Below are 22,786 nucleotides of genomic sequence, written 5' to 3'. Positions count from 1 at the left end.
CCTGGAAGTGTACCAGAGGGGCATGGCGGTGGTAAAGGCCTTATTCCCTGTGGCGCTCATCACCTCCGCTCAGACCACTTGGCCACGCAGGCGTTCATGAACAGATCCTTCAAAGGCTAATTTGAATTTCTTGAAGGTGTTGGTGGTAAGGGTCATCATTTGAGATCTGTGCCTGGTACAAACACTGACTTTGTGCTTAACTGTCAAGGACCACTTTTTACAAATGCTTCCCTAAAAACGTCTCGACTCTTCCAGGTGGCCATTTCAAAGCACTACGATGACCTTCTCTGAGGCATCCTCGTTCTTGATGAGAAGAAGTGTGCAGCCCTTCTGGAGAAGCTGTCTGCTCAGATGGCCAAGAAGATTACAGAGGGGATCTACGAGCTTTACTGCAATCACCATGAGAACATGCTGGCACAGTACCGGGCCAAGCCCGACAAAGGAGTTGGGGTAAGAGCTTCGAGTTGATTCCTTAGAGCTGAAGCATTCATCAAAAACTCCATATTGAACATTGGAGCTGTTTTCCTCTTCCACTTAGTTTTGTTAGGTAATAATTATCAGAGTAAAAACTCGATGATCCCTGACGGCTAACGTTAACGTATCCTGACAGAATGTAAACTTTATACATTCCCCTCTCTCCCTCAGTGACACAAGTATATTTCATAAGTCAAGAAATCAGAACAGTTTCCATGTCGTAGATGACGTGTTCTTTCTCTCAACCTCTAATGTTACTGTTATGTTATGATTTACAGTGGCTTCCATAATGTCTTTTTTAGGCATCATACCAGAAACACATCCAACCGGTTTTAGATGTATCATTGTTTGATGGCAAACATGAAGCCTTTGGGGATGTTTTCTGCAGGCTGAGGAGATTCTTGAGCAGTTCCGGAAGGAAAAGAGTATAGAGAAGTATTCCATCCTGCAAGCTGACAAAAAAACGGACCGAAAATTTGAAAAAGTATCAAATATGTCATGGGATGTTATTTTCTGATTTAATTCAGGTTTCTGGTTGAAGTGACTTCTCAAAATACATTTTTGATAGTTCTTGCACTAAGTCAACATAGATCTGGGATGTTTAACAGTAGGTATGCAAGCTAAAGTTTAACCTAAAACTTGTGGTCTTCTCCAGAACATGGAAAATGTCAGGGGTTGTCTATTGACTCTGTATGAGAGAGAACATGAAGCTAGAGTGTTTTCCTACCATAATATCTTAATTTGTATCATTCACAGAAGAAGGAGGGATCAGCTGTGCTGGAGCAGGAGAAGAAGGCTGTTGGAGAGGAGGACGATCGCAGAAGCAAAGACGAGAAGTTGAAGTGTTACGCCCCTGAAAACAGGGGAGAAATAATCACGAGAGTGATACGGTGTTGTATTCTCAATTCAACTTTTTTGTTCAACGAGAAAAGACCGCGATTTTCCCCAGGAATATGGGTGGAGACCAGAGCAATCGATCTCCGGCTCATAGATTAAGAGCATTTCGTAGATCACAGATTAACACTTTTAGGCACCACAAAATAAAGTAATCAATATAACGTTTACACATTACTCTCACAATTCGTACCCTTTGACAGATTTGAACTTTAACACAATTATATGAATGTTATCAATCTCTATCAACTAACACTGAATGCATCTTTTTAACCTTAGATGTTTTAAGATCCTCACATACTATGAACTTACTAATACTTTTTAATGTATAACAGGCTATGAATATTTCCTTTAACTTGTCACAGAAGCAGATGGAAGATGAAGGAGGATTTGAAGCAACAGGAACGGGACTTCCACAGGGCCTTGGAGTGCAAGATACAGGAGCAGAAGGATCTGCTGGAGAAGGGCCACAAGGAGAAGGCTGACTTAATGAGACAGGAGATAGAGGAGTTCAAGAATAGCAACAAACCTGAGAAGGAAGGATGTGGTTGCCTTGAGTCTACAGTCATGCCTGTTCTTTGATTTGGATTGGATGCTGCCAACACTTTCTTTCAATATACGCTCATGAAGGTAGCTTTTATGAAGTAGAACCATTGTGTATTACCTGAGCATGTACACATTTGCTAGCTTTATCAATGTAAAGCAGAAAGTCAAGTTGATAGCCACACTTAGAATCAGTATCCGCTTTATATGAAAGAGTTAATTATTTTTCTTGTGTGTTGACATATTTTGGTGAAATGCTCTCTACTAGTGTAGCACTTAAAATGTAGAGGCTTTAATTCTTTTTTTAAAACATGTTTATGTTCTTTGAGAACGTTGCCTAGAGGCAGATAATAAATTTGAATATTATATAAATCAGTTTATGAATAAATGTGTTGTTTTGAATCCACTTTGAATCTGTTAGTGTTTATGTAAGTAGTAGTCGTCTAACTGATTTACATCTGGAAACCCCATTTTGCCTTTGTGGCCTGACGTTCCTCTTACTTCAATCTCTGATAACAGGCCACAATTGTGTTCGAATAGTTTTCAGACCAAAAATCTATCAGTTTGCCTGCAAATCCATAACCATGATGTCTGTGTTGTTCTCCCTCTGTGAATCTAGGCTAAGATGGTCCAGGAGGCGAAGGAGGAGCCACAGGAGTTGGAGCGAGCACTAGATAGCAAGCTCCATGAGCAGGAAAAGCTGATGGCTAATGGCTTCACATAGAAAGAGGCAGCCATGAATGAGGAGATACAGAGCCTGAGAGAGAAGGAGGAGGCCAAGCGCGAGGAGAAGGAAGAGCAGTCTCGTAACTTCAGAGCCATAGCACAGGGTGTCATGGAGAGTGTCAGCAATGGCTTAGGTCACTACTTTAACTATAAGAAAGCCTGTGAGCAACGCAAGGCGATTGTGTTCAAGGAGAACATGACACTCAAGCAAGACGGCCACACCCAAACTCAAAACAGGAGCAGATGGCAACTCTAAAGACACAACTCTGCCCAAAGTCAACACAGGTACAACTGACAAAAGCCCTGGCTCAGAGGTCTAAAGGATTCACCAGAGATTGGTCAATGGTCCAGATCAGCAGCCACACCTTTCTCCAGTCTCCAGCCATTTGCATTGTGTGCCCCCCCCTGCTACTCTCTGATCATCATATATGCATAGTCACTTTAACCATGCCTACATGTACATACTACCTCAATAAGCCTGATTAACCGGTGTCTGTATATAGCCTTGCTACTGTTATTGTCAAAATTGTGTTTTTACTGTTTTTATTTCTTTACTTACCTACACACTTTTGTTGCACTATTGTTTAGAGCCTTTAAGTAAGCATTTCACTGTAAGGTCTACTACACCTGTTGTTTTTGGCGTACATGACAAATAATCTTTGATTTGATAACTTTTCACATTTTCTCTGATAGGGTTAAGGATAGGATAAAGCTAAACTTGTTTTAATAGAGATATTGATCAATGGGGAGAACTGATGAGCTGAACACCACCAGCTGAATCTCTACATGGAAACATAAGCCCAAGCATTCACATGAAAAAGAGACATCCTGTCTTTCAGTCACCTCATATCAATTTAATCAAATACAAACATGAGTACATCAGCAGCAGGACAACAAGAGGAACTGTAATTACGGAATGATATGTACACATCTCTACTCAGGATGACCTGTACCCAGATCAGCTTTTGATCCAAGATGAGACATGCAGTAATGATACTCCTATAGGACTAATGATCTTCATTAATCTGCTGCTTGGACACACCACGCACATCAAGACCTGAGGGGAATGTCACAAAGGAGGATCAAGGAGTTATCCACCTTACTTTGACAAACAGATCAGGAGTCACACACACACACAGTACAGCCACCTGTGAGCATCATACAACACCACACAGAAGCACTAGCCTGGGAACAAGACAGCTCCTGTATTAACAACATTGTTGCCAATGACAAAACGTTGACATAAGCAGAAAAACAGACTGGTATCCAGGCTACAAAACACACCTAATAATATCATGATCAAGTTATTTCAAATCCTAAGGCAGTCATTCAGATAATGTAAATCAGTATTGCTGTATGAATCAGCATGGAACTCACATTTTTACTGCTAACAATGATAACAAATATTGTTCTTTACTGTACAGAGGGCATTAAATGAGGACACGAATAGGGATAGTATAATTATTCAATCCAGTGATCGACTACCTCTGTAAATAGCACTATAGCCTGAGAGCCATTCTCCACCAGTAGATATGCATTAGCCTAGGCCCAAGATGTGTGGCTTCACTGATTATTAAAACAACATGCTAGTACTTGTGAAAAATGACAATGGGTAATTAGGTTTTATATCCCAAATATCAACATGCAGACAGATTGTTGTTTTACAATCGTGGTTCTGTCTAAAAACAAATCCAAAAGCAAATCCAGTGCATGAACTTAACTTGAACTATATTATATCCATAATAACCATCAATACAATTTGAGAATGAACTTTACACGTGTGGTGTAGTAGGCTACATGAGAGATGTCTAGCTTTGAGGCACCAGTAACACACAGCAATAAATAAACTCATAACACAAATACATTTGACACACAGCCACTAACATATCACCAGTCTGTTATACGTACGCAATAGAAAAATCTAATATTTTCAGACTTCAACCATATGTCATTTGTAGATAACAACATATTGTAAGTGTATGCATTGGACAAAAAGTGCTTAGCTATGATTTTGTTCTCTTAGAAATCAAACCGTAACAATTGAAGTGCAAAGAAACTAGAGATGACACGTGGTGAATAATGTTTTGGTCCACCACCAAAGTCCAGAGAGTCGTAGGTGACATTTCAATAACTCTACAATAGAGTAAAAATAAATCATAAAAAGATGATTGGAATTAACTTGTTCTTTATGATTTATCATTTCAATTGGCAAGCCTAATCAAGAACTTCAGTTAGCAAATCAATATTAATTTGGAAAAAAAATACTAAAGAATGAAATGTCTTTCTCCACGTCTCCTACATCTGTGGTCGTCAACCGTTACCCGACAGTGAGATACACACAACTGGTGAACAAGTCTACATGTGGTATGTATGACTACAGGAGAGCCTATAAGCTAGGTAACTGCCAAAGTAAATGGAAACAATTGAGTAAATGAGGCATACAAAGTATATTGAATGCAGGTGGTTCCACCCAGATGTGGTTCCCGAGTTAATTTGGGGTGGCAGGGTAGCCTAGTGGTTAGAGCGTTGGACTAGTAACCAAAAGGTTGCAAGTTCAAATCCCCCAGCTGACAAGGTACAAATCTGTCGTTCTGCCCCTGATCAGGCAGTTAACCCACCGTTCCTAAGCCATCATTGAAAATAAGAATTTAGAATAAAGGTAAAATAAAATAAATAAATAATTAAGCAATTAACATCCCATCATGCTTAGGGTCATGCCCAGTTGCCTAATTATTATGGTTAGATGAGATATTAGTGAATTTGAAAGGTGGGTCTCAAATGAGCATAGGGGGTTTAAAACTGTGTGTCTCAGTTACCACATCTCAACCCAATTGAACAATGGAGCGGCGCCTGAGACAGCCTTTTCAACCACCATCAACAAAACATCAAATTACAGATGTCCTGTGGAAGAATTGTGACACATCCCTCCGAAAGAGTTCCAGAGACTTAGAATTTACGCCAAGGCGCGTTGAAGCTGTTCTGGCAGCTTGTTGACCCAATGCCCTATTAAGACAATGTTGGTGGTTCCTTTATTTTGGCAGTTATCTGTAGGCTATGAACACTTCTGACACCTCAACTGAAACAGGGTCCACCCAGAAACAGGGCTATTCTACCCTCCACCTGCTGCTTCTATGTACAGCAGCTAACAAGCAAAGAGCCAATCAAAACAGGATGAGTTATAAGAGGTCAACTTTGGGACCTTCTTGAGTTGTGATTATATTAGAGTATTCCATCTTGCTAATGTACATACTCCAGGTTACATATCTCACTGATATTCATATAACCCCAGTACATTTTTTAATAATTTTATTTTAACAATTGTTTCACCTACTTTTTTCATGCTCTGTTTGCCATAGTGAGAGCTGCAATATGATATGAGGAAGGCACTTAAATATAATATTTTTATTTGCCCGACTAGCTGTATGTGTTGTTCAGCAGGTAGCCTAAACGGAGTTTCTTTTACTATGGACCCGTTGTTTTAAATATAATAAACCAAAGAATATAGGGAATTATGTATGCACAATAACATTTTAGTTGAAGTTCCAAATGTTGTTCCAGAGTGACATACTGTAGGTAAGGGGGATCCATAAAACTAACAAAAAAATGCTCTTTCATAGTCCTGATACAGCACGCACACCTTCGTCCTCTTCAAGGCGTCTCTATTCCAAATCTTTCCATCCATATCGGGAGCCAGAGTACAGCTCTTCCTCAGCACATTTAGTCACCAAGAGGGACAAGGGGCAGGTAAGAAAGGCCTGGTATTTCTAGGTTCTGTGGATGTTACTATTGTGGTGGTTGTTCTTGTGGACATTACCACCTCCTCTCAGGATGACGTCCACCATGATGTAAGCTCTCACCTGATAGGTGGATGGAGCTCCATGATGCTCCATCAACAATGACCTTCAGGACACCACTGGAGTCATGTCCCAGAGCTGTTGACACAAACATAAAGGTGTATAAAAAAAACAATGCCTGTCATTGTATCAATGCCTCCTTCATATGTGGATATGCACTGTCATTAAAAGGTCATTGTATCAATGCCTCCTTCATATGTGGATATGCACTGTCATTAAAAGGTCATTGTATCAATGCCTCCTTCATATGTGGATATGCACTGTCATTAAAAGGTCATTGTATCAATGCCTCCTTCATATGTGGATATGCACTGTCATTAAAAGGTCATTGTATCAATGCCTCCTTCATATGTGGATATGCACTGTCATTAAAAGGTCATTGTATCAATGCCTCCTTCATAAGTGGATATGCACTGTCATTAAAAGGTCATTGTATCAATGCCTCCCATTCCTGTATTAGGCTATTTTTCTCACTAATTGGTCTTCCCTCAATCAGCTCAACTCTGAAAAATATCTGATGTGAAAAGATCTGTGATTGGTCAAAAGACCAGTTAGTGGAAAAAAGATCAGAAATGGGCTGCCTATCTAAACGCTGCCTTAAGAGACATCGTGTTTGTCTCACCTTGACGACCTTGTCTGCCCCAGAGGTCAGTAGCCAGCCCATGGTAGGCTCGTAGTGCATGTAAACTATGCTGTGTTTGCTGTCATGGAATGTCGCCGTGGGCGCCCGGCTGTAAGACATGGGGAGGGGGCAAAATAGTGTTATCACCATGGGAATTAAAGTATAGGATAATATGTGATGACCAGAGGATGATATAGGCTTTTTTGTGCATGCATGTTACTCACTCCTCGTCCGTGATGGACTCGTGGCAGCTGTCACACACCCGCACCTCAAACTCGAAGCCCATGAGAGGGATGGTGGAGCGCTTGGCCGAGCACTTCCCACACACTGCCTGCCCACACTTCCTGCAGTGGTGCTGGGGAGAGGAGACAGGAGACACTGAGCCTTGGGTTCAGCCTACAGATAAGGCCAATGTGCATATATCTCACTTGCCCTCACTCATGTAGTCACAAACAGCGGAGGCCACACCGGGTCTATGTTTCTGCATTTCACACTGCCATAGAGGGGTTCACTGTAAAGTCTATACCTGTAGTATTTGGTGCATTTGACAAATACAATTTGTTTGTTTAGCAACAAAACTGATGCGTGAAAGCAATTATGGGGCAAACAGGCAGGGTTGGCCATTCTGTCTCCAATGTTTATTGAAAACAGAAATACATTTGCACAATGAGCACTTGTCTCTCACCTACATCACATTTTGGCCATATTAGCAGACAAGAGTACATCAGTCAAAACAAGACATGGTATCAAGAACAAGATAAAACTAGCTAAAAATGAGCCATGATTCCCCATGGCAGCTTCTTGTCACTGTTGCGAGCTATCTAGCCACCCAGAAAAACAACACAAACTTCTGCTCCATTGAAGAGCGAGTATTGTTTGTGACCGAGCCAGTTTATAGGAACATTTACGTTTTTCTCCTGCCCTCTTGTGGACAATATGTGAACTATATCCCACAGTGACAGTATGGTGCCCACTGTACCTGTCGCAGGCCGATTTTCTTACTGTCCCACATCTGTTTGAAGTTCCAGAAGAATGGCTGCTCACACTTCTGACACGAATCACTGTCCAGCCACTCTGGGGTCTGAGGGAACACAGACAGGTTAAGTACAGACTCTAAATACTACTCTAGTCAGCTTTTCCTTACTAAATCCTACCTTTAACCACCAGGAGTTTTAAAAGGAAACTAACCCAGATTAAGTGGTTAGGTATAACGTAAGTGAGAGAAAGAACCAGTCAGAGCCACAGGTAGTCTACACTGAACACTCATTTGCATTCAGCACGTTACCATTCTGAATTTCATTCAGTTTGTCATTCTCTCTCTGTACGTGTTCACATTTCAGGTATCCCTCCATGGTGACAGAAACAGCCAGACAAAGCACTCTGCCATACCATGCTGTCAATGACAGAGGTGACAATGCACTCACAGAGCTGTGACTGGCCCATATCTAGGGCTAGACAGATTATACGGAAGAAAGGTGTGCTTATGTCGGAGTGACACAACCCGGCCCTGTGCTCCAGCTAATCCTATACACAGCCCTGCCCAACACTCAGGCCTCACTGCAGATTTAGCTCCATAGCACATTCATTCTCCTTCCCTCACCCACTCTCTCCCTGAAAGTCCTATTGCATCCAAGTTGCTTAAATCTGTGGGGTGTGTGTGAACCTTCGAACCCCCCCTGGTGACAATATGTGCCAGGAACTCAACCTGTCTACTTCACACACACACACACACACACACACACACACACGTCTCACAGCCTTGAGGTTTAGTCTTCCTCCCTCCTTCTGATCCATCCCTCCATCTTTATCAGTCCATCCCTCCCTCACCTCTTGTCTGGTCACGTCCATGTTCCAGATGACGATGCCCCCATCTGAGCTGCAGGAGATCAGCTGACGTGTATGTGGCGCGTAGCATAGGCCCTGGACCTTCTCACTGCATTGTTAACACACACACGTAAAGAGAATGTGGTACAGAAATAGTGTAGATTCTCCCCACCACCGGAATGACATCCTTGGGTGTGACATAAGTCACTTTCAAACGCTCCCAAAAATTTAACTGACCGTGAAACATCCAGGAGTTATGGATAATGAAGCGCCCTAAAGGAGACTACTAAGGACATTTCAACAGTTTCTAAGACTATCATATTGATTAAAGGCCCAGGTGCAGTCAGATGTGATTATCCTGTGGTTTTATAGAACATTTCCACACTGAGGTTGGTATAATACTGTGAAATTGTGAAAATTATGATAAAGCCCTTTTCGTGTTTAAGAGCTGTTTGAAAAGACCGCCTGAAATTTCCACCTATTTTGGTGGGATGGATTTTGGCCTGCCTGGTGACATCACATCATTAATTAATAAACTAATAAGTGTTCCAAACCTCTGTCAATTACAGCTGCTTTTCCCCTTTCCCTTTTTTCCCCCCTTTATTCGGTCTGATATACCACAGCTGTCAGCCAATCAGAATTCAGGACTCGAAACAAGCAGTTTATAATCTAATCAAATCAAATCAAATGTATTTATATAGCCCTTCGTACATCAGCTGATATCTCAAAGTGCTGTACAGAAACCCAGCCTAAAACCCCAAACAGCAAGCAATGCAGGTGTAGAAGCACGTGAATGTTTTTTTTATACTACAATGGAGACTACATTTGAAGACTGTATTGGAGGACTCTATTGAGGTTCAGTGTGTGAATCTTACTTGTGTCCCTGAAGTTCAATAGCGGTGCCTTTGCCTCCCCCGATGTCCCACATGATGATGGAGTGATCGGCGCTGCCGGAGAACAACACTCTCTGGACCGGGTCCCAACACAGAGCTGTCACATTGCCTAAAGACAGCAGAACACAAAACACACATTCCTCAGCTCATCACTGGTTCTTAAACTTGACCTGGTCAAGTGGAACAAAAACAAGAAACTAAAAGGCCTCAATTATTAGAAAGTGGACAAAAGTGACTCAGAGCAAATTCAAGTTGAAATTAACTAACCTCTCAATAACTGCCAAGTCTTTTGCTTTTAATGAACCACAATTCATCCATCTTGAGCACCCTTTTGTGTCTAATTCAAAGAGAAATATGTTCCAGTGCTTTTCACCGGCAGATATTTGCATAATGACAAACATGTGTAACCCCACTGATAACAGATAGGCCTGGAATAGTGGTGCTGTCAGCAGCATTGTCAGTCACACGCTCTTCTGTCAATATAGGAAGTAGGAGATGTGAGAGTGCTAAAACAACTGACCCCAGATCAGAACAGAGGGTTTATAAATAGCTGTGAGGGTTGTCCTCTGGAGTATACAATGTCCCACATTACCTCTAGCCCTGCTGGCAGGTGGCCCGAGTGGACAGGAGGGACGGTCAGTTAGGATGAAAATAAAAAGTGGGTAGTAGACCGATTTATAAAATCTCCAAGGGTTTAAAATAGTATGTGTGCTTTCTTTCAAATATTTAGGGGCACTTTATTTTGCTTCCTCTGTGTATAGAAACCAATGGAGGAGTCCCAAATGGTGGTGTTTCAAGGCTGGGGGAGGATGGGGTACTAGGGGTTAGGGGACAAGTGTTGTTTTGCAACATGGGGTGTAGTAGTAATACCGGTGTGTCCTTTGAAGGTGGTGACCAGACTACAGCTGTCCAGCTCCAGCTTGAGGATGGTCACCTGACCAGAGTAGTCGCCCACAAAGGCGTGCCTCGTCTCCACGTCGAACCTGGGAGGGGCAGGGTCAAGGATGCCAATGATCGTTTAACTGAACTGTTTGCATCGGAGCAACTTCAGGGATTTGCACACACTGTATTTATTCTATTCAATCAGTGTTTCCTGGTTGAAACCTACTCGTATGTGGTTCATTCTATTCAGTGACGGACTGACTGCCTTACACCTCTTAAATTTCCAACAAAAAAAACCCACATCAGATAAACCTTACCACAGTTAACTGTTCATTAGCTACAAAATCATACGTATTTAGTCTCTGAACTCAAGAGACCTTTCAGTGAGAGGCCAAAATTATAAATAAAAGCAATCAAAAGAGAGAAAACAATAAGACAAATCTTCTCAGAACACACATTTCTCCTCCTGAAAAGGGTTGCTGTACTAATCGGATCCCAGGCCAACTCGGAACCGTGGTTGTTTAGAAACATTTGCTGGATGAAATACTAAATAAACACATTCCAAGTAGTTCATTTCAAGAATTTTGAATAACATAATAAAAAATATAATACAAATTATTTCACCTTTATTTAACCAGTTGAGAACAAGTTCTCATTTACAACTGCAACCTGGCAAAGATAAAGCAAAGCAGTGCGACAAAAACAACATAGAGTTACACATGGGATAAACAAACGGACAGTCAATAACAATAGAAAAATCGATGTACAGTGTGTGCAAATGTAATAATGACTTCTCTGGGTTTGTAAAAAGGTATACAAAACCAAAACAAACAAAATGGTTGCCATATGAATGTCAGGAAGAAATCAGATTTTTTGTTGTTGTTGTACTTAACATTGGAATTGTTTATCCCGGTCTTTGAAGCATAAGTCAGTCTCAAGACCTCACAGAGCTAGTTGATAGAGAGCCCACCACAGCAGAGTGGACCCAGACCTTTTATCTTGCCATTACGGAAATCTCCCGGACCATTGCCTTGGGCCACATGACTGAAGGCTATCGTTAGCGTTCCCAATTAAGAAAAGCTACTGGGACGCTTACCTGGCTCCCTCTCTGGTCTACTGCATTGTAGGAGAAAGCACAAGAGGGCCACATCCTCCCATAACGCCTCAAATATATACTTGTTTGAGGTGGAGACCCAGTCGAGTGCGCTGTTACCACTTGAAATGTTGTCTGTGGCTTTGGACTTCACACACAGGTAGTACTTGTTAAGATATTTGCTACATAGCAACTAGAGCTGGGAATTACCTCACAATACAATATTATCACGATACTTAGGTGCCAACACAATATGTATTGCGATTCTTATGATTTGATTTTGCGATTTAAAGTCTCAAACATTTTGCTCACTATATGTCTTCTGCAGAGAGACAAGACAGCATGAGAAAACTAGTTTTGATCAGTCAGGGAAGTAAAAGTACTGAAAACATGTTGGCTCAATATTTATAAAGAAGATGGAGAACAAAAGCTATAGATTGAAAAATAGCTAACGCTACCTACAGTAGCATATTATTTTAAATCTTTATTATTTTTTACAAATTGATACTTGGAATCAAATATCATCCCAAAATAATATTGCGATATGTAACTGTAGTGATTTGTTTTACCCAATCAGCAACAGCATGTGAATGGAATGGAATGAATAGAATAGAGGAATGTGGTTTGTAAAAGATGAAGGATACTGCAGTCCAGAGACCCAGGCGGTGGTGCGGTATAACCCCAGCTGTGTTCCACTCTCAGAGCAGTGCCAGGTGAAGTTCTTGTCCTGTCCTGTACTGAGGACCCACTCCATCTCCAAAACAAACAGCACCACTGTCACTCTGCCCTGGTGGGCTGATACAGAACACACACAATGTCATGATAATAAACAAAAAATACTGGTCATATACTGTACAAAAAAAGTAGACGGATTGGTGTTCTTTGCATCCTTTAAAATGGATAAAAACAGACAAGATGGCAGTCGTACAGTAGAGCTGTTGGCAGCAAGCTCAATATTAGTACATTGCTTTCAGAGGCCTTGTAGCTAAAACCAACAAAAGTGCCATGAATAGGAAAAAAATCCATTATTTTGCCATGTTTCATCCCTTCCTGCCATTGACCAGAGTCAGCTGAGTCACACAAAGAACACAGCCTGTGGCCACACTTCCCATCTCACCCTGATAGGTCTGTGCCGGAGTCATCTTGTTGTAGTCTTCTGACAGGATGAACTCCTGAAAAAGAGAAAGTATGTCACTCACTGGTTTTCCCAAGAGAAAGCACAGTATTTCTTTGATATGGGCATACTTTTAGGTCAAAGTTACACAACGCTTGAAATGACCTTCTGACTCAAAAGGAAGAGCTTAGGTTTAGCAAAGTATATCCATGTTAGTTTTAGGCTATGAATCCCATAAGGAAACCCAGGTCTACACTTCCTGTAGATAGACATATTTAGTATCCATGTGTTGATTGATCCACCTAACTGCTTAGCCAATCACGCAGAAGATTAGGTTACTCAGATGCAACCCCTCTGGCAGTATTGATCAGTGCTGTTGTATGGAGAAGCAAAGACTCAGTGCAAAAGAGCGCGAGAGCAAGAGACAGTAGCTAGCTACTTAGTGACCCGCTAAATGTTAAACATGAAATCATGACTTGAACCAACACAACCAGACCCCAATCTGGCCCTGGGGTTTTAGTATGTATATCAGGCTTGACTGGGGGATAAGAATGGATGCTTGGTATAAAAGTATGACTCATGAGTATGACTCATGAGTATCTTAGACAACAGAAACGGTCACTTACAGAGATGGTTCCATTCTCCATCCCCATAGACAGCCTCCTGGTCTCTGGGTTAAAGGACATACAGGAGCAAGAATCTAGGAAGAGAAAGGAACTAAACTAAGAAAAGGCCTGTAACACTGTACAAGTGTGGGGTGTCTCCACTCTCCAGTGCCATGTGCATTGAGGGGGAAATCACTGACTGGGGTAGTGACTACATGATGGATTTTCAGTGATTGCACAACATGCAGAAAGAAAAAACAAGGGAAGTAGGGAACATGTCAAAATGAAGATGATTACTTGCAGTACACTTTAGGAAATGGAACTGAAGAGGGTGGTGACTTCCTGAATAACTTAAGACAGACTTTCCAGACAGGCACATGCATAGGCTTATCTCTAGGAATCCCAATTTGGAATGCATTTCAAACTTAAGCCTGCCAGGCACAATGCACCAATTAGTCATTAAAGGCCCAGTGCAGTCAAGTGATTTTCCTGTGTTTTATACATTTCCACACTATAGAGGTTGGAATAGCCTAATACTGTGAAACTGTGAACAATATGATAATGGGCAATTAGTGTAAGAGCTGTTTGAAATGTTAGCCTGTTTTGGTGAGATGGAGTTTTGGCCTAGCTGGTGACTAGAGCTAGGACAATAACCCAAAAATTATTGACAATGTCCAAACTAGAAACTTCAGAAAGTATTCAGACCCCTTGACTTTCTACATTGTTAGTCTTACTCTCGAATGTATACATTTTTTTTTTAAATCCTCAACAATCTAACCCTAATGACAAAGCGAAAACAGGTTTGTAGAAATGTTTTGCAAATGTGTATTACAAATTTAAAAAACAAATACCTTATTTAGTTAAGTATTCAGAACCTTTGCTATGCGACGTGTAATTGAGCTCAGGTGCATCCTGCTCCCATATATCATCATTGAGATGTTTCTACAACTGGATTGGAGTCAACCTGTGGTAAATTCAATTGATTGGACATGATTTGGAAAAGCACACACACCTGTCTATATAAGGTCCCACAGTTCACAGTGCATGTCAGAGCAAACACCAAGCCATGAATGAGGTCGAAGTAATTGTCCGTAGAGCTCCGAGACAGGATTGTGTCGAGGCACAGATCTGGGGAAGGGTAGCAAAACATTTCTGCAGCATTGAAGGTCCCCAAGAACATAGTGGCCTCCATTTCTAAATGGAAGAAGATCAGGGGAGAAGGGCCTTGGTCAGGGAGGTGACCAAGAAATCTGTGGAGGTGGGAAAACCTTCCATCCCTACGGTGAAGTATAGTGGTGGCAGCATCATGCTGTGGGGATGTTTTTCAGCAGCAGGGAATGGGAGACTAGTCAGGATCGAGGGAAAGATGAACAGAGCAAAGTAGAGATCCTTGATGAAAACCTGCTTCAGAGTGCTCAAGACCTCAGACTGGGGTGAAGGTTCACCTTCCAACAGGACAACGACCCTAAGCACACTGCAAAGATAATGCAGGAGTGGCTTCAGGACAAGTCTCTGAATGTCCATGAGTAGCCCAGCCAGAGCCCGGACTCGAACCCGATCAAACGTCTCTGGAGAGACCTGAAAATAGCTGTGCAGTGACGCTCCCCATCCAATCTGACAGAGCTTGAGAGGATCTGCCGAGAAGAATGGGAGAAACTCCCCAAATACGGGTGTGCCAAGCTTGTTACGTCATACCCAAGAAGAGTCGAGGCTGTAATCACTGCCAAAGGTGCTTCAACAAAGTACTGAGTAAATGGTCTGAATACTTATGTAAATGTCATTTCAGTTTAGATGCAACATTTTTTTTAAACTTTTTGCTTTGTCATTATGGGGTATTGTATGTAGTTGATGACGGGGAAAAAACAATGTAATACATTTTAGAATAAGGATGTAACGTAACAAATCAAATCAAATCAAATTGATTTATATAGCCCTTCGTACATCAGCTGATATCTCAAAGTGCTGTACAGAAACCCAGCCTAAAACCCCAAACAGCAAACAATGCAGGTGTAACAAAATGTGGAAAAAGTCAAGGGGTCTGAATACTTTCCAAATGCACTGTATCATGGACATTTTGCTGATATTGTTCATTACGATAAATAACCTACAGGGCCCTACTAGAGATATGTGAAGCTCGAAATGAAAGAAGTTAGCTAATATGGGTGATTGTTAATGGGACAATTGATAGCTACATCATTCAATGCAGTAGTTTAGGGTAATATAAAAAAATGCTTAAAAAAATAACTGTTGCACATGGTATAAACGTATTGTTAAATGTATCAGTGATATTCAGTCAATTTAACTTGATATGGATTTTTGTCCATATCGCCCAGCTCTACTGGTGACATCCCCAGGCAGTACATTAGTTAGACAATAAGAGTGTTCCAAACCTCTGTCAATAACAGCTAGTTTTGTTCTGCCCACACTGACCACTCCCAGACAGCCCACTCCCAGACAGCCCACTCCCAGACAGCCCAGCAAAAAAAATTGGATGAGAAGCTGTATTTTGACTATTTTAATTGAATTAAGGTACTTAATTGTTACTCAGAAATGATTATTTTTTAAATATTTTTTAACCCCTTTTTTCCCCAATTTCGTGGTATCCAAGTGTTAGTAATTACTATCTTACTATCTTGTCTCGTCGCAACGGACCTCCCGGTCGCGGCCGGCTGCGACAGAGCCTGGGCGCGAACCCAGAATCTCTGGTGGCGCAGCTAGACCACTGCGCCACCCGGGAGGCCCTTACCCAGAAATGATTTGATAGAGATACAAATGGCTGCATTGGACCTTTAAAACATTGGGTCAAACTGAAATATAGACTAAATGGTTGTTTAACTCATTCAAACTGGAACAGACGTTAAAACCACACAGGCAGAAGAGCTGTTGACAAAATGAGGCCAATGGAATAGCTAGGCCGAGGCGCCTAACTCAGTTATAAGCATTTTGCTAAACCAGCGATAACATTTGCAAAATATGTGTACGCGACCAATCTTTTTTATAAGTAGGGCAAATCCATGCCAGAGTAACCCTAAGATATTTTGGTATCTCAGATTGTTCTAGCAATTATCACATAAACTTCACTGGTAAGAAGTATGATTAACATGGTTTTTACATTTGTAGCACAAACCATTTGAGAAAATCGTGATAAAAGTGGCCATAGAGTACCACAGTACCAGTCATAATACTCATAACCTGGGAACGGTTCCAATTGTTTTTCCACCACTCATTTTTCCCCATAGAGGATTTATTTTTATTTTTTTCTATTTTAGGTCCTATTTAGACCAATACATGCCTACTGTAAAACCCTATGAGCCGTGATTGGTTCATGATACAGGCAACATCCTGGTGTCATTATATTCCTTATAGTGTGCTCTGAAATTTGGAGGTCTAGATTCTGAAATACATATTTTCACATTAATTTCCTGAACATTAAAAATAATGTAAATATCTCAACTACCCTTTTTGATTTGGCTTATTTTCTGACAAATGGTTTGGAACAATATACTGTAATGGGAATTTGAATGTTCGTTCTTTTCTTATAACTAATATAGGTGTTCTATTCATGTTATGTTCTCTAAACCAATTTCTGTGTTCATGCAAGTGGCTGAGTTTACAAATCCTCACTTATCAGTAGCTGCAATTTGGCAGTACGCCCAGACGTTTTGAGAACAAACTAACGATATCTCAGTTTCAAGTTCTCAGCTTAGAGAGAAGCCTTGTGAGGTGTTGATAGGTCACATGAATGAAACAAAATGGTAATGATTAATGAATTATGCAAATATAACTTGTCTGTGTATAGCTGTATATCAGACAACTGCTGGGTCTACCCAAGGAGGAGCTCCTGATTGACATGTGTACTTTGGTGCATTGAGTTGGTTGGAAACTCTCCTGCGCACTGACAATGAACAATGACATTCAAGATTGAAATTGAGTGTCCCTATGTGTAAGAATTTTTCCACACCAATTCTCTTCAAACATGACATTTCCAGTAGGTTCTCTGTTACTTTACATTTCACACATAGAAATTGACCATAGGTCATTAACTAATCACAATCCTCTTTTAGGATTGCACATTCAGCAGAGGGTTCTCTTTGAATCCATTTATTGTTGGTGGTGCTCATAAACTTCAGAATTAGCGGAGAGCCCACTCTGGAAATGTTATGCACTTATATTGTATATTGTTCCAAACAATACGTCTTAAAATTAACTAAATCACAAAGGGTACTTTTGAGATATTCATGTTATGTTTAATAAATTAATGTGAAGATGAATTTCGAAATCTAGACTAGAGGTCGATCGATTATGATTTTTCAACGCCAATACCGATTATTGGAGGACCAAAAAAAGCCGATACCGATTATATCCGCCTATTTTTAAAATGTGTAATAATGACAATTACAACAATACTGAATGAACACTTATTTTAACTTAATATAATACATCAATAAATTAAATTTAGCCTCAAATAAATAATGAAACATGTTCAATTTGGTTTAAATTGTATTTGCACTAAGTGTTGGAGAAGAAAGTAAAAGTAAGAAAGCTAATGTTTCAGTTCCTTGCTCAGAACATGAGAACATATGAAAGTCTTCAATATTCCCAGGTAAGACGTTTTAGTTATTATAGGAATTATAGGACTATTTCCCTCTATACCATTTGTATTTCATTAACCTTTTGACTATTGGATGTTCTTATAGGCACTTTAGTATTGCCAGTGTAACAGTATAGCTTCCTTCCTTCTCCTCGCTCCTACCTGGGCTCGAACCAGGAACACATCAACAACAGCCACCCTCAAAGCAGCGTTACCCATGCAGAGCAAGGGGAACAACCACTCCAAGTCTCAGAGCGAGTGACGTTTGAAACACTATTAGCGCGCACCCCGCTAAGTAGCTAGAAATTTCACATCGGTAACACCAGCCTAACCTCGGGAGTTGATAGGCTTGAAGTCATAAACAGCTGCTGGCAAACGCATGAAAATGCTGTTTGAATGGATGCTTACAAGCCTGCTGCTGCCTACCATCGCTCAGTCAGACTGCTCTATCAAATCATAGACTTAGTTATAACATGATAACACACAGAAATACGAGCCTTAAGTCATTAATATGGCCGAATCCGGAAACTATCATCTCGAAAACAAGACGTTTATTCTTTCAGTGAAATACGGAACCGTAAGTCTAAATATTCCTGTTGCATTGCACAACCTTCAATGTTATGTCATAATTATGTAAAATTCTGGCAAATTAGGCGGCCCAAACTGTTGCATATACACTGACCCTGCGTGCAATGAACGCAAGAGAAGTGACACAATTTCCCCTGGTTAATATTGCCTGCTAACCTGGATTTATTTTAGCTAAACATGCAGGTTTAAAAATATATACTTCTGTGTATTGATTTTAAGAAAGGCATTGATGTTTATGGTTAGTTACACATTGGAGCAATGATACGCACCGCAAAGATTATATGCAACGCAGGACACGCTAGATAAACTACTAATATCAACCATGTGGAGTTAGTGATTAAGATTGATTGATAGTTTTTTATAAGATAAGTTTAATGCTAGCTAGCAACTTACCTTGGCTTCTTACTGCATTCGCGTAACAGGCAGTCTCCTCGTGGAGTGCAATGTAATCAGGTGGTTTGAGCATTGGACTAGTTAACTGTAAGGTTGCAAGATTGTCAGCTCGGGGGATTCAAGGTAAAAATCTGTTGTTCTGCTCCTGAACGAGGCAGTTAACCCACCGTTCCTAGGCCGTCATTGCAAATAAGAATGTGTTCTTAACTGATTTGCCTAGTTAAATAAAGATTAAATAAAGGTAAAAAAAAATAAAATAATAATAATTTAAAATCGGCCAAATTGGTGTCCAAAAATACAGATTTACGATTGTTATGAAAACTTTAAATCGGCCCTAATTAATAGGCCATTCCGATTAATCGGTCGACCTCTAATCTAGACATACTCCATGTGTTAGAGCACATTATAAAAGAGTATAACGACACAAAGATGTTGTACGGTTCACGGATCATAAAGTCTTACAGGAGGCATGTATAGGTCAAAATAGGACCTAAAATGGCAAAATGTCATCATGATTTTCCCCAAAAATTGTTTGCAATACAAATGTAAAAAACATATGAAACATTATTCCTCCCAATGAAGTTCTAACGTGAGAATTGCCAGAACAATCAGAGATACCAAACATTTCCACTCCTGCTGTCGTGGAATCGCCCAGTAAGACATGAAAGGTGATGACTCACCTGGCATTGTGTGGTAAATGCTGGGCCAGTACTGACCACTGTCTCTCTTCAGCCATATCCGGATCGTCCTGCGGGTCACAAAGCCATTCTGGTTATGTATTGGTCGCGACTATCAAACTGCCGTAGGGACCACCATGTCAGAGAGGTATTGACTCAAATACAGTAGCATATAATAAACTCAGCAAAAAAAGAAACGTTCCTTTTTCAGGTCCCTGCTTTCAAAGATAATTCGTAAAAATCCAAATAACTTCACAGATCTTCATTGTAAAGGGTGTAAACACCGTTTCCCATGCTTGTTCTATGGACCATAAAAATTCATGAACATGCACCTGTGGAACAGTCATTAAGACACTAACAGCTTACAGACGGTAAGCAATTAAGGTCACAGTTAGGGCACTAAAGAGGCATTTCAACTGACTCTGAAAAACACCAAAACTAAGATGCCCAGGGTCCCTGCTCATCTGCGTGAACAGGCAGCAAGGAGGCATGAGGACTGCAGATGTGGCCAGGGCAATAAATGGCAATGTCCGTACTTTGAGACACAAAAGACAGCGCAACAGGGAGACAGGACGGACAGCTGATCGTCCTCGCAGTGGCAGACCACGTGGAACAACACACAGGATCGGTGCATCCAAACATCACACCTGCGGGACAGGTACAGGATGGCAACAACAACTGCCCGAGTTAGACCAGGAATGCACAATCCCTCAATCAGTGCTCAGACTGTGCGCAATAGGCTGAGAGAGGCTGGACTGAGGGCTTTATAGGCCTGTTGTAAGGCAGGTCCTCACCAGACATCACCAGCAACAACATCGCCTATGGGCACAAACCCACCGTCACTGGACCAGACGGGGCTGGCAAAAAGTGCTCTTCGCTGATGAGTTTCGGTTTTGTCTCACCTGGGGTGATGGTTGGATTCGAGTTTATCGTCGAAGGAATGAGCGTGGAGAATCCATCATGGTCTGGGGCGGTGTGTCACTGAGTCATCAGACTGAGCTCGTTGTCATTGCAGGCAATCTCAATGCTGTGCTTTGCAGGGAAGACATCCTCCTCCCTCATGTGATACCCTTCCTGCAGGCTCATCCTGACATGACCCTCCAGCATGACAATGCCACCAGCCATACTGCTCGTTCTGTGCGTGATTTCCCGCAAGACAGGAATGTCAGTGTTCTGCCATGACCAGCGATGAGCCCGGATCTCAATCCCATTGAGCACGTCTGGGACCTGTTGGATCCGAGGGTGAAGGCGAGGGCTATTCCCCCCAGAATTGTCCAGGAACTTGCAGGTGCCTTGGTGGAAGAGTGGGGTAACATCTCAAAGCAAGAACTGGCAAATCTGGTGCAGTCCATGAGGAGATGCACTGCAGTACTTAATGCTGCTGGTGGCCACACCAACTGTTACGTTTGATTTTGACCCCCCTGTTCACCCTTTGTTCAGGGACACATTCTATTTCTGTCAGTCACATACCTTTGGAACTTGTTCAGTGCCATGTCTCAGTTGTTGAATCTTGTTATGTTCCTACAAATATATACACGTTAAGTTTGCTGAAAATAAACACAATTGACGTTTCATTTTTTGCTGAGTTTCAATCTCTGCGTCTTTTAGTTAAGAAAACTATTTTCAAGCCACTTCGTTACCGAAGTGACTTTTTCATAACAGGTTATGAGAACTTATGCAGCAGGTTAGAAGAGAGCGGAGGAACGCTCAACTCCGTTCGCTTATATCGAGGCGGAGTTGACTATCGATAACTGGTCGCGCGATTTGCTAGGAACACCATTGAGTCACCACCTGTCGATACTTGTAAAAATGTCAAATCTGAAAATTATTGTACCTATGCTTGTCCTGTACTACTGTGGGGTTCATACTTTTAGCGAATAAAACCACCGACCTTTTCCTCATAAGTCGGTGGATATATTTGAAAAAAAGTCATGACAGGTAATAATTTCAGAACCCCGCGGAAAGACCGCAATTGTAGGTACTGGCAGGCCTAACAGTTATCAGAATTTACATTTTTGCAAGCATTGACTGATGGTGACGCATTGTTATGGCTCCGTCTCGAAGTAAGAACGGAGTTGCGCGTTCCTCAGTTAGGATACCGAGGTTATAGTTTGGTTTAGGGCTAGAGAAAATGCTCTCCTAACCTGCTACAAAAATGACTTCGTATCTTAGTGGCGTGAAAAGATGGTAATTTGTCTCCGTTTTAACGCCGACCATGATGACCGTAACGAGTAGCGATAGGGAGCTTATAGTGCCAGTACATGTTTGCGTTGCTATAAATAGTGCACAATCTGTAATATTATATTTTACCTACTGTGGTCACATATTTGACATGGTCTCAAACAGTTTAATTTAAAGACCCTTGCGCCCTTCGGTCTCAACGTAGACTTTGATCTGAAGCCATTCTTGTGATTATTGTGACTTTGCCATTGTAATTGTTTGTAAACTTGTGTAGTTAAATTAATCTATGATCGTATGCTGTCCATGTGTTGTTTGTATGCTGTTCTTTGTATGACATTTTAATATTTGATTATTAACCAATGATATTAGGCCACTCTTGACCATAATTACAGACACCTGTGTCTTTTGACACTATATAAACGAGTCATCCCGCAGTGCTTCTGATTATACCCTGATGAAGACAGCTTGGCTGTCGAAACGTTGGTATTACATTTTTGCATCTGAGCTCCTAGAGTGTGCGGCTCTCTTTTATTTTCAAATGGTCTCAAACAGTATCATCCTACCTGTCCTCTGAGACACTGATCACCCCGTCCTCCTTTGGAATTATGACCGCTGTGTTCACAACATCTTGGGAAGCTTCGATTTTGTTGAGCAGAACAGGAGTCCGAGTCTGCGGTTTGGGTTGTATTTCTGCCGCCATTCCGGAGGTGTAGGCCTAGCTGGTTTTGGCTATCCGTAACATAACGCCCTAGTCGAGCCGCAAAAGTGTGTTGTAGCAGCACTTTGAACACAGCATACGGTGTGTTGTGACAGCCAAAGACGCTGCTAGTCA

At 41.3% G+C, this 22,786-nt stretch overlaps 2 protein-coding genes across 6 annotated transcripts in view; one reads left to right on the top strand and one right to left on the bottom strand.

Moving 5' to 3' along the window:
- The window catches only part of LOC115129267 (guanylate-binding protein 3-like), a 16,844-nt gene extending 11,958 nt beyond the window's left edge, over nt 1-4,886 (top strand). For both annotated transcript variants that reach the window (XR_003863646.2, XR_010463869.1), the window contains exons 4-6: nt 256-450; nt 1,231-1,998; nt 2,531-4,886. The gene's annotated coding sequence lies outside the window, so the exon portion shown is untranslated. The remainder of the gene's footprint in view (nt 1-255; nt 451-1,230; nt 1,999-2,530) is intronic.
- LOC115129248 (WD repeat and FYVE domain-containing protein 2-like) overlaps nt 1-22,786 on the bottom strand; it is a 27,187-nt gene extending 4,401 nt beyond the window's left edge. The window contains exons 1-14 of one of the 4 annotated variants that reach the window (XR_003863642.2): nt 22,518-22,786; nt 19,777-19,844; nt 13,546-13,619; nt 12,923-12,977; nt 12,450-12,600; nt 10,701-10,813; nt 9,813-9,939; nt 8,941-9,046; nt 8,093-8,194; nt 7,338-7,468; nt 7,114-7,222; nt 6,495-6,569; nt 1,725-1,824; nt 1,241-1,327 (exon numbers count right to left, since the gene is read on the bottom strand). Coding sequence is in view for 2 of the 4 variants with exons in the window: in XM_029659409.2 (XP_029515269.1) it covers nt 6,540-6,569; nt 7,114-7,222; nt 7,338-7,468; nt 8,093-8,194; nt 8,941-9,046; nt 9,813-9,939; nt 10,701-10,813; nt 12,450-12,600; nt 12,923-12,977; nt 13,546-13,619; nt 19,777-19,844; nt 22,518-22,654 (1,203 nt within the window). In the remaining 2 variants the exon portion in view is untranslated. Of the gene's footprint in view, nt 1-1,240; nt 1,328-1,724; nt 1,825-3,470; nt 3,695-6,494; nt 6,570-7,113; nt 7,223-7,337; nt 7,469-8,092; nt 8,195-8,940; nt 9,047-9,812; nt 9,940-10,700; nt 10,814-12,449; nt 12,601-12,922; nt 12,978-13,545; nt 13,620-19,776; nt 19,845-22,517 lie in introns of those variants that run through there. The other 3 variants (XR_003863643.2, XM_029659390.2, XM_029659409.2) reach the window with 3 other exon arrangements.

This window comes from Oncorhynchus nerka, linkage group LG1 (assembly GCF_034236695.1).
Source record: "Oncorhynchus nerka isolate Pitt River linkage group LG1, Oner_Uvic_2.0, whole genome shotgun sequence".
NCBI lineage: Eukaryota > Metazoa > Chordata > Actinopteri > Salmoniformes > Salmonidae > Oncorhynchus > Oncorhynchus nerka.
This window is presented reverse-complemented; position numbering and strand designations above follow the sequence as displayed.